General features: G+C 37.4%; 1 protein-coding gene across 1 annotated transcript in view; it reads right to left on the bottom strand.

Moving 5' to 3' along the window:
- Positions 1-19,290, bottom strand: part of EYS (eyes shut homolog) — a 725,122-nt gene extending 705,832 nt beyond the window's left edge. Inside the window, 3 exon segments of the mRNA XM_053974015.1 lie at positions 11,515-11,628; positions 13,720-14,577; positions 19,218-19,290. Coding sequence (XP_053829990.1) covers positions 11,515-11,628; positions 13,720-14,473 — 868 coding nt within the window. The 5' untranslated portion in view covers positions 14,474-14,577; positions 19,218-19,290.
- Between the last annotated feature and the right edge of the window lie 203 nt (positions 19,291-19,493).

Below are 19,493 nucleotides of genomic sequence, written 5' to 3'. Positions count from 1 at the left end.
TATTTTTTCATCAATATTAACCCAATATATTGCAATGTATGCTTTGTCTTCACCAATACAATTGTGATTGCTAAATATGAATAATGACCGTTAAACCATGAGCAATCTCTGTTGTATTATCTACCTACCTGTCTATTCATCCATCACCCCACTATCCAATCACTTCCATAAAAATGAATAGTGATATATTTTATGGACTTAATGGAGCCTTTGGCATGTCTTCCATTTCAGGCCGAGCATTGTGCTGAGGTAGAACTCTTTTGTGCTTGGTATTTGCTGTGGTTTATGGTCAACAAAGAATGCCATATTTCAGAAGCTTTTATTCATCAGCCTTATTGACTACCCTGGAATCCCAACCATAAGCAGTATTAAAAACACTCACTTTTGCCTGTTTGCAAATAGTGTTTCTGTTTTTTTTATAACCACTTAAATTCCTCTTATTTTTCATTATTTTATCTCTTCTTTTATTTTCAGGGTTTTTTTCTCTTTGAATAGTAATCATGAAACTTAAAAAGCCTTTCTCTAAATCCTAATTTCTATTCAGTTTATTAGCTGATACCACCTTCTGAGCCTATCTTCTGTGAAGTATCACAAACACTCAACTCAGTTTTATAGAAACAAATCCCTTTTTTCTCTTTTTTCTTTTTTTGCCACTCCTCCACTTTGTCATCTCTTGTGGTCTCATCCTGTCTTCTTAAATTACACAAAAAAGTTATTATTACATCTTGACTTTAAATGCTTTGAGTTCTACACTGATTAGAAGCGCATCTGGATAATGTATCTGTAAAGGTCTATTAAGAAAAAAAAACACATGTGCACTTCTGGCCATATGGAAATGCTCTAGCTGCTTCCTACTGCTTGTCATATTTCATATATATATATATATATAATTAAACAAAGATTTTTAAACTGGTGTGTTTTAAAGTTTTAAGAGAAGCAGCATTCTTTCCCAAAAGAAGCTTTTACAGAATTGTCTACTTCATTAATAAATACTGTTGGTGATATTCCCTTTCATGAAGCACCTAGCAGATGTTGAAACAATAAACTAAAATTAACAATTAGCTATACTGTATGTCTTAACCTTTTCTCATTCCCTATTTCCCCATTTATTTGCACCATTTGATTAATTCCCTTTTATATGGTAATGAAATGAAACTCGCAGAATTTCTCCATCATATTTTAAGCATTTAGCTGAAACATGCAAATTGCTGTCTTGCTTACTGTGATATCTTTGTTGTCAGTGGAGAGACACATAATTGTAGAGCAGGCCAAGCAAGATCAAAATTAATGTCTCCACTGACTTCATATTATGATTTTGCTAAAATCTGAAAAAATACTACTGTTGAAAACATACAAAAAATTTCAGTTGTGACTCAGATGCTAATTATAATCAGTTGAGAAAGTGATACATATGCAGTGATAAGCTTTTCAACATCAGTGCTTTCTATTGCAGTTATGCAAAAGTGAATAAGCAGAAGACTTTAGGAGGGGCTCTGGACAGCTCAAAGTAGAGCCTTTGAAAATAAAGAAACATATCTGACTGCAGTGTGATGCTCACAATTGGCCAATTAATGATATAAAATTGTGTAACATGAAGCTGTCCATAAGTTACAGCATGTCTGGAAGTGTCTTTACAGTGCATACAAGACTCCATGAAAAATAATTGATTCATGCTTCAGAACTGCATATGCAGGCTGGTCACTCTGGTACCAACTACTATATACCTAAGTATTGTTCTATTGTCCTTCAGGAAAATTTCATTTAGTATTTGGTCTGAAGCTTTTTTGACTCATTGGTCTCATTACCCATTTTTAATGCCTGTTTAAATCTTATATGATATTTGATATAAGTAGACTCAAAATCATATAGCTAATTTTACTTCAAAAAAAAAATATGCATCTAGGGGGTTTTTCATCTGTCATTGTCTTTTCTTGGTATACCAAAAATATTAATACACCTGTACTCAGTGCCATTCTGAGTACACCTTTCCTCCTCCCTGTCTTAGGCCTCACTTCACTCCATTCCAGACTGCTACATACCCTGCAGGGAAATATCTGCTCCACGACAGCTTTCACTACCAGCTGCAAGGGAATATCTGCTCTGGTGCCTGCAGCACCTCCTCTCCCTTCCTTTCCTGGTCTTGGCATTCACTGAGCTGTTTCTGACACTTTTTTACTTTATTCCTCTATATGTGTGCAGCATTTTGCCCTTTCTCAAGTGCATTTCACCCAAGGTGGCCCTACTTCTGCTGTGGGCTTAGCCATGACCTGTAGTGCTGGGTTGGAGCTGGATGGAACTGCAGCTTGAACTAGGCACTCTATATGATAAATATGGCTAAGCCTCCTGAAAAAAAGGGGATGGATTACTTTTGGATATCCTATCCTCTTCTTCCTTTTTTTTTTTTTTTTTGTAATTTTGTAATTTTGCATCCTCTTAAATAATAATAGTATCAAATACCAGCCCCTTATTTTGCACATATGACAACTCTTTGTAAAGATGGCGTTTCCTTTTCTTCTAGTTAAATGAGATTCTTAAAATCATATAATCATAGAATATGCTGAGTTGGACCCATCTGAATCACTGAGTTCAATTCCTGGCCCTGCAAAGGATAGCCCATGAATCACACCATGTACCTGAGAGCAAGGTACAAATATTTCTTGAGCTCTGTCAGGCTTGGTGCTGTGCCCATACCTCTAGGAAGCCTGTTCCAGTTTCCAGCCCCTGAATGAAGGACCTTTTCCTGATATCCAGCCTAAACCTCCCTTGACTCAGGTTCAGGCCACTTCCTCAAGATCTGTCACTGGGCACGAAAGAGAAGAGATACCTCCCCCTCCTCTTCTACTCATGAGGAAATTGCAGACTGCAATGAGGTCTCCCCTCAGTCTCCTCCAGGCTGAACAGACCAAGTGACCTCAACCCCTCCTCATATGGCTTCCCCTCAAGGCTCTTTACCATCCTCATGGCCCTCCTTTGAACAGCTTTTTGTATTCATCTCTATTGAAAGCTGTAGTTGCATCACCTGCAGCATTGTTATTCATACTCTTCTTGCTTTAAAAGGTTTAATAATGTTGATTTCCTATTTTTTTATCATACATGGAATCTGATTCTAGTCAGATTAAGAACAATAATAAAAAATTAATTAATTATGCCTACATCTGAAATATCCATCAGTTTTGTGCTCTTTTTACATATTGCTATGTATTTTAGCACTTCACACATCCTGCTATTTTCCAAAGTCTAAATTTAGTATAAACATAATGTAAGGTTTTTTCAGGAAGGTCTGTTTTCCAGAAGACTATTTGTAAAGCTGCTCATTGTATAGTCATAAAGAGTATTAAGATATTAACCATGTTCTTCCACTTCGTGCTTTTGAGGACTCATAGTAATATTTTATATGGAAAGGCCTTTATCAACAAGCATGTCTTTTAATTCATATGAATAAAACTATTTAAAATCATTTATGCAAAAATATAATTTAAATATGTACTTTAGTCCAAAGCAAATCATCAATGTCAAGTGAAATAATTCATTCAGTATAGCTGAATTATTTTCTAAGTTGGAAAAGAAAAAGATGCCTGAATTATCAGAACGTAAAAGAAGACACAAGAAAAACAACATGAGATTTTTAGAGTATTTAAAGCACAAAAAAGTAAATGGGTCTGACATTATTAGTTTTACTAAATCTATTTTATTTCTTTCATAAAAAAATAGAACTTTTGCATACTTGAATGCACTTTCTATGGAGCAATTTGCAAATTAAATACAAAGATGGGATATTTACTAATCAGATGTATAAGTCTGCAAAGTCATAATTAATGAAACTATGATACTGAAGTCATCACCAGTTGATATTTGTACTGAGATTCTTCAGCCACTTGTCTGACTGGAACTATGGGTTTTTTAGGAAAAGAACTTGTTCCAGCAGTATCAAGAATTGCAAAAGGTACCTCTTTTTACAAATCTTGTATACAAGTCTTGTTACAGGATGACAAAATCAACAATGTAATGATCTGATGAACAGATGGGTACCATTAGCTTTCAATCAGCTTTGACGCCATAGTGAGACCTCTGAGACAGAGCCTAATCTTCCCAACCTTTCTCTCTTTCTCCCTCCCTACACATCTTCCTTTCTACCCCCTCTCTTCCTTCCTTCCTTCCTTCCTTCCTTCCTTCCTTCCTTCCTTCCTTCCTTCCTTCCTTCCTTCCTTCCTTCCTTCCTTCCTTCCTTCCTTCCTTCCTTCCTTCCTTCCTTCCTTCCTTCCTTCCTTCCTTCCTTCCTTCCTTCCTTCCTTCCTTCCTTCCTTCCTTCCTTCCTTCCTTCCTTCCTTCCTTCCTTCCTTCCTTCCTTCCTTCCTTCCTTCCTTCCTTCCTTCCTTCCTTCCTTCCTTCCTTCCTTCCTTCCTTCCTTCCTTCCTTCCTTCCTTCCTTCCTTCCTTCCTTCCTTCCTTCCTTCCTTCCTTCCTTCCTTCCTTCCTTCCTTCCTTCCTTCCTTCCTTCCTTCCTTCCTTCCTTCCTTCCTTCCTTCCTTCCTTCCTTCCTTCCTTCCTTCCTTCCTTCCTTCCTTCCTTCCTTCCTTCCTTCCTTCCTTCCTTCCTTCCTTCCTTCCTTCCTTCCTTCCTTCCTTCCTTCCTTCCTTCCTTCCTTCCTTCCTTCCTTCCTTCCTTCCTTCCTTCCTTCCTTCCTTCCTTCCTTCCTTCCTTCCTTCCTTCCTTCCTTCCTTCCTTCCTTCCTTCCTTCCTTCCTTCCTTCCTTCCTTCCTTCCTTCCTTCCTTCCTTCCTTCCTTCCTTCCTTCCTTCCTTCCTTCCTCCCTCCCTCCCTCCCTCCCTCCCTCCCTCCCTCCCTCCCTCCCTCCCTCCCTCCCTCCCTTTCTTCCTCCCTTCCTCCCTTCCTCTCTTCCTCTCTTCCTCTCTTTCTTGACTTTACTTCAGAGCCTGGAGTGGCTCAGTATCATGTCCCAAGTGTCTTCTCACAAATGTCATTAGATGTCATTATTTCATAAGAGGATGAATGCCTCTTTCAATCATAAACCATTGGAAATGTGAAAGAAGAACTACAAGTCCAACAACAAGGAGTTGTTTTTTTCTTTCTTACAACTAGTTACACTTGCTGTGTTCTGTGTTTCAAATAAGCATAATACTAGCAGATAACTAATCAAGTGAAAAAATATTTGTGTTTTTTAAGAAAGCAGAAGGAGTTTGGAGAAAAACAGGAAGCTCAGGTGATAGAATTATTTGGGTATTTCACTACCATAGACATTAATACCTCAAAGTTTCAGTCACTTTAATATCTTCTACAGATTATTTCTAATTCTATGTTTAGTGTTATCAGTATTTATTAGCTGATAGTGTCTGTAAATATAATGCAGCTTTTCTCACTGCAACATCATGTGTAGGCATTACTTTGTTTTTCTTTAAAAATACAAAAAATAAAATTAATGCAATAGAAATTTAAGAATAACTAGTGTATATCTCTATGGAATATCCAAAACATGAAGAGACTTTCTATCTGTAAGGAGATAGGAAAGATTATCAGTCTGATTTGCTGTGGCGTTCTGGTGTCTCTCCCGGGTCTGGACCAGCCACCATGCCCAGCGGAGCACTGCGGCTCCTCCGGTCCCGGTCCCGCCACTGCTTCCAGGCTCCACGGCTCCAGGAAGGTGGGTCGGCCACTTCTACCGCCACACGCGAGGGACCTTGATAAAGGGGGTGAAGGAAGGACCAAATTCCCTGTGGCAGGAGCTGAGAGCATTTTATTGATGCGCTCTCAATCCCTGTGTTGAGAAATATGGCCCCCAGTCTCGGCTGCATGGGTGTTTTATAGGGGGTGGAGCGGGGGGGGGTGTCACGTGGTCTGGGGAAGCCAATAGGGACACAGTAGGGGACGGCACCAGGACCCAGGGCAGTCCCGGGGCGTGGCCCAGGGGAGCCAATAGGGGCACGGCAGGGGCAGCGCCAGGGCCCGGGGCGGTCCCGGGGCTGCGGGGTGTGGTGTGGAAGGCAGGAGCCAATGGGGCACGGCAGGGGCGGCGCCGGGGGTCTGGGGCAGCCATGGCCACGGGGGAGGGGTAACAGCAGGAAAGGACCCACAGGAAGAGACAGGGGGGATGGGAGCCGGGCCACATGGTCAGGCAGCTCAGGAACCGGGTACTGCAGTGGGGGGAAAACCGGGGGATACATGGGGGTACATAGAACTTGCTAAGATACATCAGAGCCCCGATCTAAACTTAAAGTCCGGGATGCAACAATTTGCAGCCTGATAATACAACGCTATATCCTTATATCTATCATGGTTTAGAGTATAAGAACTGTATACTTAATATAGTGGAGGTGCTGTAACTTCACAACAAATTAAATCATTTAATGTATATAGTGTGATTACTCTAATGATTTAATGTAGTTAAGATTTGGCAAGAATTACATTGCTTCACCATACTAAAATAGCACAATAACTTATTTTAAAAAATAGGCTTAATTTAATAGAAATAATCCCAAAAAATGTATTCAGTTATAATTTCATTGCAAAGTATGATACTAATAACCTTGCAGTGAAAAAATTTCTTCCCTGAAAAAGAATATTTCAGAAACTTAATCATATGCAGAAAAGTAAACTACAAGAATCATACATACCTGGTGTTTTTCCCAGAGTAATTATACTCATCAGTTTTAAAGTGCTATGAGATATTCACTCATTACACTGTTGAGTTGATATACTCAATAAATATGACAATTACTTATAATTCAATGTAAATCTATTAATAAAGGGGGGAAATAAAATATACTATATCCCCATTCTCACATCCTTGCAGCTATCTTCCCTGTCGCTTAGAGCAACACTAAAACCAGAATGGGTAGCAGGTACATCTCTTCAGCCTGATTTTTGTACTGATCCGACAGTGCAAGACCTCAGAACATTTCTAGTTTGTATTAAACCCTTTGCTTGGGCCCAGAGATGGCTGTCTCCCCTGATTCAGCTTCGGCTTTATGGATGGCCCATCTTGGGAGGGGATCAGGCCCATCCCCACCTCAGGTACCATCTGACAAATCACAGCCCTTTGTGGCAGTGACTGGAGACTACTGCCAGTCTCCCACTAGTAGCCTGGGTAAAAGAAGTAGACAGTGATATGAAAACATGCACAATTAGACTAAAATAATCCCCTGACTGATAGGTGAGAAACTTCCAGTGTGAATGAAGCACTCCTTTCCATGAATACTACAAAATGCTGATGACTTGGTGCAATTGTTGTGCCCTCTTATTGAGGGAGATGGATGGATTTGACCAAGAGGTGCACAGGAAAGCTGAGCATAATACCAAAGTAAAACATAGATAGTAGAAAAGATTTTTACATAATGTTTTTAGGGGTACTATTAAGAACCCTTTGGTTATTAATTTGGGCAATGAGTGCTAGTACGAGACAAATTTAAAACAGTAATTGTGCAAACAATAAATTCTTTTGTTTTCTTTTATATATGTGTAAAAGTATCTTTACACTTATGACCTATTTCAAAAAAGTCTGTGTGTAATTCACCAATTAAGCAAATAGACTATTTTAAACTAAAGCACCTGGATGATGGAAGCTCTAGCATAGTGGCTCCAAGCAAAACCACTTCAATCTCATAGTATCTATTGTCCCTAAAGTGAGGAGGAAACTCATTATAGTCTGCAAAGACTGCAACTGGACCACTGAGGAAGGCAGGAAATTCAAGTCTCCCTTACAGGAATGTGTGAAAAAAAACTCATATAATCTCAAGAGCTCTACAAAGGGTTGTTTTTTAATCAATCCCATCTTCCCACCTAAGGAGCAAAACGCCACACAGATTCAACAAAACATATTCAAATGGAAAACAACTTCTCTTAATCCACTAAATGTTATCTAGAGCAAGCATACTGAGCAGTAGCATTACAGAGGTAGCTAAGATATTGTTATTTCCTCTAGGAAATAGTTATGAATGAGTCATATTAATTTTCTATACATCTTCAGGACAGAACAATAACATCCATCAAAATTGTTGAGACATCCTCTTTGTATAAAAGACACTTGCTCTGGTGGACTGTGGAGCCTGGAGAACCTCCTTCCCAGCTGCTAAATCCCAGCCCAGTGAACCCAAAGACCTGGGAGTCCCATCCATTCAATTATTGCAGCTGCTGCTTTCCTGTTTGCAGGCTCAGCCAGCAGCCAAGATGAACATGTATGCAGGAGATGCACACATGCAGAGGACACTAATGCAGCCAGCTACATAGACTACCCACAGATAAAGCATTGCCTTTACCAGCACTCACCCAGAATTCACATAAATCATATGTACAATCAGCCAAATTTTAGTCCTCTTCTCTGACTAATAAGGCTGGAAGCTTGCTAGTAAAGACACACAGCTCCTCACGCTTTATTTCAAAAGGAGCGACATATTTGTGAACTCCTTCAATACACAGCCCCTTATCCTCTGTTTCACAAAGACCAACACTTTTGTAAACCCTTTCAGTATCAGTGGGGGACCTCAGCTCATCTCATATTGATGCCCAGATCCTGTGCCTCCTACTCGACAGACAGTCCCGCTTGAAGGGTGCTAATGAGCTGCACATGCACATACACACATGCACATGCACACCTGCACACACACTCAGAGACCAGCTTAGAGGAAAATATAAACCTTTTATCTTCCAAGTGGCTCCTGCCAGTGCACACAGGCCCTGGCACCCTTGCTCCCCTCTTCATTTGCTGATGCTGGGACTCTCACCTGCTCCAACTGACACTAGCCATGTGAGCCATCATCACTCAGAGTCTGATGCCCTTTGCTGGCACAAAATTGATTCTCTTCAGACACACACTCCTACAAAATCTGTGGACTCCCTTCAGCTTTCTGATGCTTAAACCCTCATTTACTCCAAATGCTGGCACCAAAATTATTAGGACCACTATCACCAGTGGTGTAACTCAAATTGCAGACACCAAATTCAGGCAGTTTTTTCTCTCTAGTCCTGTCACTGGAACCTAAGAACACAGAGATGGGGAGAGGGTAAGATTGCACAGAAAGAGAGTAAAGAAAAGATTTAATGAAAAGAATAGATAGACTACAGTGATTCAGTGCAGGTCTTAGTCAGACAAGAGTACTGAGCAACAACTGCTTACACACTACCAGCCTATTTTTCCCTCCTTCCTCTTTGCACCCACCCCGTCTTTGTTTTACCCATATTCCCTTCCTCTAAATGCTTCTTCGTAAGTCTAAAGGTGAAAATTCTGATATGAATCAGAGTATTCAATCATAAGAATACTGACAAACCTAATGCTACCTGTTTCCTGTTATGTTAAAAATCTACCTTCAGTAAAGAGTAAAGAGAGTTTTGAGAGCTCAGTGAATGAATGAAACAATTAATAAAACAGAAAAATACATAATTGAAATGAGAATTTGCATTGTTTGTCTAATAGACCCATTCTGTCCTTGTGAACATAACTTGGACCCAGCAACCTTTACTTATTTTGAATAAATGCTTTCAGATCCTTTTTATTTTATTATAAATTTATTTATATCCCATCAATATAGAGTAACACCTATATTTAATATTATCACTCAGATCATGTGAACTAGTTACTGTCAGTGTCTTGACTAATTTTAGAAAAAAGGTAGGACAAAGTTAACAAAGTCTTAAACATAACGTGCACAATCTTGTTTTTAACGTTTTGTTTTCTGTGGGCAAATTCAATATCAAGACAGAAGAATGTTTTGAATTTTCTGCCAATTTCACACAATTAATATAGCATTCAATTTACAAGATTCATAATTACACAACTCACCTTGGCTGAGACTACAATACAGCTGCAATGCAACAGCAATAGGAAAATGTCTGTTTTCTTAGAAAAATGTCTGCTTTCACACAGTAGTATTCTTTTAGGTAGCTATACTTCAAATTGTCTTTGTGTTTGCAAACACCTTTATGTAGGACCATAGGAAGACATGCAGAGTTAAACTACCACATTTAGTTAGTAAATAATTGTAAAATTATACTGTATGTTAGTCAATCAGTCCTGTTATACTACAGAACCAGAAAAAAATTGTTAAATTCCTTCTCCTCCTAAGATACTTATTCTTAGAAACAAGAAAGTATTCCCCATTTTCTTTTGGCTAAGTGGAGAATAAAAAGGCAGCTAGTTACACTCATGGTCTCCTTTTTTTCCTTCTCAAATCTTACCAGGTAATGGAGAGTAGATTGCAGTGTATCTTGCCCTCCAGTAGTTCAGAGTATTAAACTATTTTCATGTCATTATGGATATGGATTTACTGCATCTTGGAAGAGTGCTCCTCCTTTCTCATTTCTCCCATCCCTCACTATGTCAAAATTGCAAGGATAAAAAAGATTTTTGTAGGGAAAATTTCAAAAGTAATATGCCTACACAATTTGTGTGAAAAGACAAAGGTAAGTGTTCTAAAAAGACATGGACCATGAGGGGGTGGAAAACCAGTTCTAGAAAACTTTACTAATACATTTTTTTTGTTTGAAAAAAGAGTGAGGGGTTTTTTTTTTTTTTTTGTTTGTTTCTCAGAATTATGCTGACCATGATGCTTCTATAGTGAAAGAAAGGGAAGAAAGGGAGAATAGCAAACAGATTTACTAGGAATTTAGAATTGGGCAGGTCTATCCCATTTTTAAAAAATATATTTATATACAGACTTCATTAAAATATCAACAAGGATCTTCAGTCTTTCACTATGAAAATAAAGATTGGCTTTTTGATCCCTCTAACTCCATTATGTTTGCTTTTTTTTCTTTTAACTCTTCATTTCAATGTAATAATTTCTTTATATTCTATAATTGACAAGATAAGTGATGCTTCTGAGAAAGAGACATTTTGAAATTTTACTGTCTTTGGATATTCAAGAGTTACCTTTATAGTTAATTCCTTCTTAAAGAATGTTCTTCTGAGTGTTACAACTTTTCTCACATCCATACAGTGAACTTCAGTTGGGAAGCACAAAAATAAATAGTTTTTCACTGCTATCCTAATCCCCCAAAAAAGTGTTTACAAGAGGATGGTTTTAGATACATTTTATTATTCTGGCTTTTCTTATGAAAACATCTTGTTTGTCCCATATATAATTAATAAACCAATTATCTTCTTTCTTTTTAATCAAGTTGCACCCATAAATCATTGAAATTATGAATACAAATGTATTCAAAATCATCCATCCAAGAAGAGTTCTGATTCTTGATAACTGTATTTGAGAACCAGTGAGTCAGTGATTAAGAGTCTTCCTCTGATATACTGCCAATAGAAGAAAGGTACTAGTGGATGGCATCTGATTATGAAACGCTTCTATAATTTATATGTTTTTACTTCAGTACATGAGTAATTTGGAAGTCTGATTTCTATATTTTACAAAACCTATTTTTACGAAATCTAAGGATATGGCAATCTGTGCAATATTCATCAAAAATAACTGTTTTAATAAAGCAAAAGTTCATACCATTGTTATAACAGATAAAATTATTATTGTAAGACAGGAGTAAAAGGTGTTTCCTACCTGTAAAACCCTTGTCACACTCACAAAGAAAAGTGTTTGGAGTAACATTAATGCAGTTACCATTGAAACATGTAGATGGCTGGCACTGTCCAACTATTTCTGTGCAATTTTTACCTGTGTCAAAGGAATAATAGGAACATTGGACTTTAGTAAATATTTAGGGAGTTTGGTGAACGTTTTATAAATGTCAAGTCAGAAAGACATTAATCTATTTTTGTGCTCACAATACTGTGCTTAACCTCATCTGACATATAGTTACAAATTCTCATATACCTTAAAATGCAGAAGTGCTACTAGAACTGAAGTATTTATTTCCTTTTAACATTAATCTAGCTTACAGTTTCTTTCAGCATTGAGAAGAAAAGATGTACTCATGTGGAGTGGAAATGTGAGAACTTTTTTTTAATAAGCAGCTTTCTGGAAATTACAATTCCAGTTATAAGTTGTTTATGCTATTATAGCATACAGGTCTAAATACCATTTAATTATGCTTGCCTCTTGAATTATTACCATGACATTATTCACACTTCAAAAAGTGTTCAAATTTCTAATAGACTTTATGTTATGGGAGGCAGTTTTTCCTCCCTTACTCTTGTGTAGCCATGCCTATAATATATGGTGCTTTAGTCCCTAATTCTTCTTGTTTGCATCCATCTTATTTATGAGACCAGTATTGTCAGTTGATGGCATCTTTCTTATATACGCTAAAAACTTTCCTATATAGGCTAAAACTTTCCTATATAGGCTAAAAAAAATGTTTTAAGCATTGCTTGTTGATAGCATTAAGTATGATGATTGCTTTTAACAGAATTGCTTGCAAATTTTTTCATTAATTTGAGCTCAATTAGTACCAGACGCTTTTGGTACTGTTATTTTCAAAGCATTTTACACAGCCTCCAGTACTGATAAAGGAAATATAAAACATACTGCATAGCATCAATGTTTTCCACTATCTTATTACACTGTTCATAATTATAAAAAAATCTTCTCACAACATTGACTTATTCATACCTGCATAATCTTCCATTGGCAAATGCATTAGTAACCAAATTATTATGCACGTTAAAAAGCAATTAAAAATAAATTACAGCAATCTTTATGCAACATAAGCTTCATTTCTATGAAGTGTATTCTATGAACCTCACTCATTCCTAAGCCATCAGCTGTGCTTCATAGTATAGCATCACTATTGTGGGAACATAGAAATTCAGTCCAACAGAGGAACATTTCAAGAATTCTGCTCCACAAGAACAAAAAGAACTACAATGATTCTTTTTTGATGAGAATGAATATTTCTGGTACTTTCTAAAATGTACCCAAACGCTATTGGTCTGAATGCAGGAACAACATCCCCATAATTTCCTTAATCCATTTTTTTTTCCTCCATGAAATAAAGGTAATGGTTAGATAAGAGTTTACCCAGTTATGTTGTATTCTCTGGTATGGTAATCCAAACCCAAATTCAGTTTCTCCAATGAGTTTTGGGTAAGTGCTGCAATATTTCCTAGGAGGAGTACTTGATTTTTCTTTTTTCATTTGTGACATATTTAATTTGATAATAACAGTATGTTTAACAAATTGCCTTTGAAAACAACTTTAGGGGACAGAACAATCTGTAAGAAAGTATTAAGTATTTTATTTTGCTTGTTCTTCTAAGTTAAGGTTTGACTATTCAGTTAAACTAAATTTTGATTTAAAAAAAAATCACTAATGTAATCTGAAAGGTCTTTAAATGAAAATGGAGGGGAGTTCTGGCAGATTGAATCAAATGCTCATTTCAACAAAATCACTCTTTTCCACCAGTTTGGTTAACCAGCTATTTTTGAGGAACCTTACTCCAAATGATTTATGCTATTTGATCTTAGAATCTGAACTGCAGAACAAAAAAAAGTAAAACAGTTACTTCTGTAAGTCAGGAAGTATTTATTTATGTCTCATGCTTAAGTAGGAAAGAAGCATGATAAGAACTTATTCTGTTTTTCTCTACAATGTATTTATGAATATCCACAAATACAAACTGTCTTCAAATGCCTGCAGAGTCTCCCACAAGTGACACCATGTAAAAGAGACTATGCAGGTATGGTAGCAGCCATGGGCAATCAAATGATACAAAATCCTTGCTAGTGTTGTTCTTATTGCTTTATCATCTGTTAAGGAAAGTGTATGATCTATATAATATTTACCCCTAGAGGAGAAAAAAAATACCTGAAAATTTTGGAGGACATGTGCATTCGTAAGAATCTCCAGAAAGCTCTGATTTCTCAGTGCAGGAGGCATTGTTGTGGCAAGGTTTAGTGGAGCATATATCAAAATTCTGACAGAACGTTCCCGAATACTGTGAGAAACAATGGCAATTATATGTTTTCTCCCAAATGTGGCTTTGACATTTTCCATGCCCAGAGCATAGTGGTGCACCCAGAGACTGTTGGCAAAACTGCTGCTTCACGGTAACGTTCAGACGGAGGCCCATGTTGCACAACAGCGGACCTTTCTTGTGAAGTTCTGCAAAGTAGTGAGTTCCAGCACCAAGCCAGTTAGGGTCCACTTGGTGTAGTCCTTTTATCTGGCAAACAAAAATCAACTGCTCTTGAAGAAAACCAGCCTTAGGGCAGTTAATAAATTCTTCCTTGGAGACATTTACCAAATTCACTCCATAAGACTGAAAGGATGCCTCGGAGGAAATGAAGAGACTATCACCTAATTGAAGCTGTAAAGGGCATATCTGAGGCATACTGAGGTTACGTTCTTCCGAGATTTCACCAACAATACTTTTATTCATATTCCAGCATTCAGTGTAAAAGTCTGAACAGACATTTTCCCTCGGTGTCCATTTTATTATGGTAGGTTTTGGTTCTGTTCTCCACTCAGTAATCATTTGCCTCTCACATATTACCTGCCCATTGACGATGCAAAGTTGAAGAAAGCAAACTACCATGCAAAATGCTGATTTCGTAGTCATCGTTTCACCTAATCAATGGAAGTTTCCTTTCACATATGCTTAATTACTGAGGATAACTTCAGAACATTTGTTCCTTAAGGTTCACATGTATTTTCCACAGCAGCCTAGGAATTCAAACAGAGGAAAATATTTCATTTTCACACCAAATACAGTTGAATATTAAAACCACATTACAAAATAGAAAATGTACAACAAATCAAGGGCAACATCTAATTAGTAATGAGAAATTGGAATAAGTAAAATGAACTGATCAGAACTCCAACTGTAAAAAATGTCAGTGTTTTCCTATTTTTATTCCTGCTAAAAATTTGATATCTTTTTAGTGCATTTCATTGTACTTATGTGCACAAGAGAAAGAGATTGAAGGCGTATTTTCATGTTTCCTCCCTCTGATGACAAAATTAATGTTAATAAAGTTAAGATAGGGCATCTGAGGCAAAACGAGGAACTAAACAAGAACATCTAATTCTAGTCATAAGCTTTAACCATAAATATTTTTCTGATAATCATTTAACAGTTTATTATAAAAGTAGATATTCCAAAGATGTAGGCCTGAGAATTTTTGCTTTTTAAAGAAAACATGCAATCACTTCTCAACTCTTTTCTGTTCTTATACATTTAACAAAACCCTTCATTAAATCCTTACTTTTCAAAGAATATATTTGAAAAGCAAATGTCCTTAATCATATGCTTGAGACTTTTATGTATTACAGTCAAAGATGACAGATTACAGAGTCCTCTGGGACTATTTAATTTATAGACTAGCCTTTTCTGTCCCTTGAATATATCTAGCAATTTTTATTGCATTGAGATGAGTGATTACAGAAAGAAAACCAAAATAAGATTATGAAATTTTTGCTTGGAGTCATAATGAAATGATGAAAACCCAGTATTATGCTAAATACCTTAGAAATTTTCAATAGCTTTGCATTAGTAATAGCTTAATTTGTCTTAAATACAAAGCTTTTTTCTCTCTTTTAGTCTTTTTCCCTTCAGTATCTTTATCTGGCACTCTCATATATTTATATTTCCCTTTAAGATAGCGGCCAATAAACTGATATTTACAATGAGAAAGTTATTCTAAAGAAAATTTATCTTACAAGGGAAGCCATTCAGTGTAAATAAACAATAGCATTTATAGTTTGAAATTTGTTCACATTGCTTTCATTTTTGCACAGCATATGTAAAACTAATGTGGATGCATATTTTTCTACACCTACACACATGTAGTTTTATTAGGTTTGCATGGCCTGGTTTTGGTAGGGGGAGGGTTAGAGGAGTGGCTTTCTCAATGTCCAGCAGGGCCAATGCTAGCCAGCTCCAAGATGGATGTGATGCTGGCCAATGCTAGGCCAATCAGAAATGGTGGTAAGAGCTACGAGAAAAAAAATTAAGAAGAAGAAATTATTGTGCTGCTGCAACTGCAGCCAGAGAAGAGCAGAGTGTGAATATGTGAGAGGAACAGCTTTGCAGAGACCAAGGGCAGTGCAGAGGGAGGGGCAGGAGGTGCTCCAGGTGCCAGAGCTGAGATTCCCCTGCAGCCCCTGGTGCAGCCCATGGTGAGACAGCTGTGCCCCTGCAGCCATGGAGGGCCATGGGGATGCAGAAATCCACCTGGAGCCCTTGGAGGAGATTCACACCAGAGCAGGTTGATGCCTGAGAGGAGGCTGTGAGCTTTTAGGACACCCAGGACATCCATGTTGGAGCAGGATCCTGGCAGCAATCTGCAGACCAGTGGAGGGAGGAGCCCATGCTGGAGCAGGTTTCCTGGTAGAACTTGAGACCCTGTGAGGAAGTCATGCTGCAGCAGCCTATTCCTGAAGGACTGTACCCCATGGAAAAGTATCCCTCACTGCAGCAGTTTGTAGAGAACTGTTGCCTGTTGGATGGACTCACATTAGAGAAGTTTGTGGGGAACTGTCTTCCTTGGGAAGCTCCCCATGCTGGAGCAGGGGAAGGACTCCATTTCCGGAGCAGCGGCAGAATCAACATGTGGTGAACTGACCATAATCCTCATTCCCTGTCCCCCTGTGCCACTGGGGTAGGAGGTAGCACTGGGGAAGATGGAGGGGTGGGGGGAAGGTGTTTTTAAGGTCTTATTTTACTTCTCATTATTCTGCTCTGATTTTTTTAGTAATAAATTCAATTTATATCTCTAATTCAAATCTGTTTTGCCTATGACTGTATCTGGTAAGTGATCGCTCTCTGTCCTTATTTCAAGTCCTGAACCCCTCATTATATTTGCTCTCCTCTGTCCAGTGTGGAAGGAAGTGATGGAACAATTTTGGTGGGCGCCTAGCATCTACCCAGGGTCAACACACTACACTGGTTTATCACAAAAGTGCATGTGGATTATGATGCAACAGTACATGATTTCCTTAAATGTCCTCATTTTCCCCAAAGTTCTTCAAGTATATTTTGGTCCATACTCTGGATTGGCTGAAAGATCAAAGGACTTTCAAAGGACAAAGAAAAGATATTGTTTGCGGAAACGTTTAGTTGAAGAATTTTTAAAAACTTAATGATCTGACGGCAATTATAGGATAATATTAAAGGGTCATATTCAGTCTCTCCCATTTCTATCTAAATTGGGATGAAAACATCTAAAATGTAGCTATGTCCTATTAGTAATACGCTGAACATGTGAACCTGTCCCAATGACCTTGTGCAGCAGAGTGGCCAGCACTGTATAAGATGCCAGAAAAGCATGAACTATGACTAACTAATAGTAATAACAGGAGACTTTGAGTTAAGAATATTAAACTCAGAAGGGGTACAAATTATATTTTAACCCTTCTCCCAGAATAGTTTCCTGGGAGAAGTTTTCATTTTAATTTAATTAATAGTTTAATTTAATTAATTAATTAAATTTAATTAATTTAATTAATAATTTTCATTTAAATTTAATTACTGGATCCAAATTTTGCCTTCAAAGCGTTTCAGTACTCTAGCCACATAGCTCCAAAGCTAGGCAAGTATGTTAATACTAATTTCCCCTCTCTGCCTTTGTATTTTCACCCCTGGGAATTACCTCCCCATAGAAAGAAAGAAAGGACATGGATCTGTGAGAAAACTACTGCTCTTGCTGCTAAATACTCATAGTCTTTCTATTTTGAGACCATTGCATTATCTTCATAATCTCATGATGTTCAAAGACACCATTAGATGATGGGGTATCAAATGTGTAGTTTGGGTCATTTAGCATTTTTTTCTTTTAAGGTAGCAGTCTTGAACTATTATGTTCATTATAACTGCTATTACATCTGTCACTGTTATCAGGTATAGAAGTCTGTGGTCTATATTACCGCATAGATTTAGAAATCCTACATTCAGCAGCCCATCTTTTCATACCTATATCATAATGAGATTTTCTCAGGTCATTTTTTCCTTTTAGACACTTCAAAAAGAAAGCTATTGCATGTCTAAGGCAGAAGAGTTCTTGCCCACTTACATTTTGGCCTTCATTCATGTAATTATGTGTCATTCTGGTGTCAAATACAAATTTAATTTTTACTGGTAATGAAAATGTGCTTCATTACAATATTTATATGGGATAAATCTAAACTATTTAAAAGTAAGTAGTTGGTAGCATTTTAACAGTTTTTATTCTTCACAAAATCATGATTAGTCTTCATGCAGCTAAAAAGTTATTATGGGAGCTCTATAACTAATAAACAAAATTAAATAAACAAAAACATCCTGTAAAAGCAATTAAAAAAAAAAAAAACTGAGGGAAAATATAAAAGAAATACCAGGAGCTTGTTTATTTAGTAAGAAAATCATAAAGGGAAAATAATATAGAGTGAAGAGTATAAAAAGTAAAAAGCTCTATATTAAATACAGTCATAATATTAACATATATTACTTAGAAAATCAGCAAAGAAATTAAATAACTGCAAAATGCTGATGCCATCTCATGAGATAAAATGATGTCATGAGATGAAATTTGAAAGGGATTATGACAACTGTTATACCTTGCATCTGCTTTAGGCAAGGATGAAATCTTCCTATTTATAAGCCCAGCTGGCTCCATGTAATTGATGAAGACTAAGAAAATTTCAAGACTGGGATTTGTATGGACACAGAGAAACTTGAAGAAAATCTAACTCTTAAAGTTACATAAGGCTGGGTGAAAAGCAGCACAATGCTCTATTTTGCACTAGAGGAGAATAAAGCAGGTAGATTTATGCAAAACTTCAACAAAAAATAATCCCAAATGATCTGCATTCCTGTCCAGCATTTTAAGGATTATGTGTTCTTTCTGTTAATAACTGATATTAAATACTAATAACAAAAAATACAGTGCATTATAAGTGAGATTGGAGAAACGTCCACAGATGATATTTGACTTTAACAACTTCTCAGGAAAAGAAAATCTGTCAAAGAAGAGAATAAACCAGGAAGCGTTTGGTAACATAATGCAACCATGTTTTGGCTAGGAATGAACCTCCTCTTTCCACCTTCTCACATGTCACATGACCCCTTTATTAAATTCCTTCCTGTGCTCAAGCAGCTTTGGTAGGATGGACTGCAACCTTGAATCAAGGTGATGTGAAGTAACTGAGAGGGTGCTGTTGGGGGGATAGGGGGTGCTTTGCGGGTGCTCCCTACCTTCTTCAGGAGCTGCATTTAAGCTCAAGTTCTGATCCTTGATACTCATCTGGGCTATGCTGCAAGTGAGTAGGTACTTGCCCTTATACCTTGATTACTTGGGCCTTGACCCTGTCCTAAATTTTTGACTTACTCTCTTGAGCACCTGTCTCCTTGCTGTTTATGTGTCTGGGTACCACTGTATTGTTGGCTGCCTCTGAGCACCAGCCCCAGACACTCTCTTTCCCATATGGGTGCTATGGGATGGTGCCTCTTTTCACTGATGTCACAGTCACTCTCCCCTTTCAGCACTCCACTCTTGCATGGCAGCTCATGTTTGCTGCTCCCCGGGACTGTGATATTATGTTCTCTTTATTTCTGAATTCTGTGTATTTAAAAACATCAAATTTAAGCATGATATAATAGGTGT

The sequence above is a fragment of the Vidua macroura genome, chromosome 3 (assembly GCF_024509145.1).
Source record: "Vidua macroura isolate BioBank_ID:100142 chromosome 3, ASM2450914v1, whole genome shotgun sequence".
Classification (NCBI taxonomy): Eukaryota; Metazoa; Chordata; class Aves; order Passeriformes; family Viduidae; genus Vidua; species Vidua macroura.
This window is presented reverse-complemented; position numbering and strand designations above follow the sequence as displayed.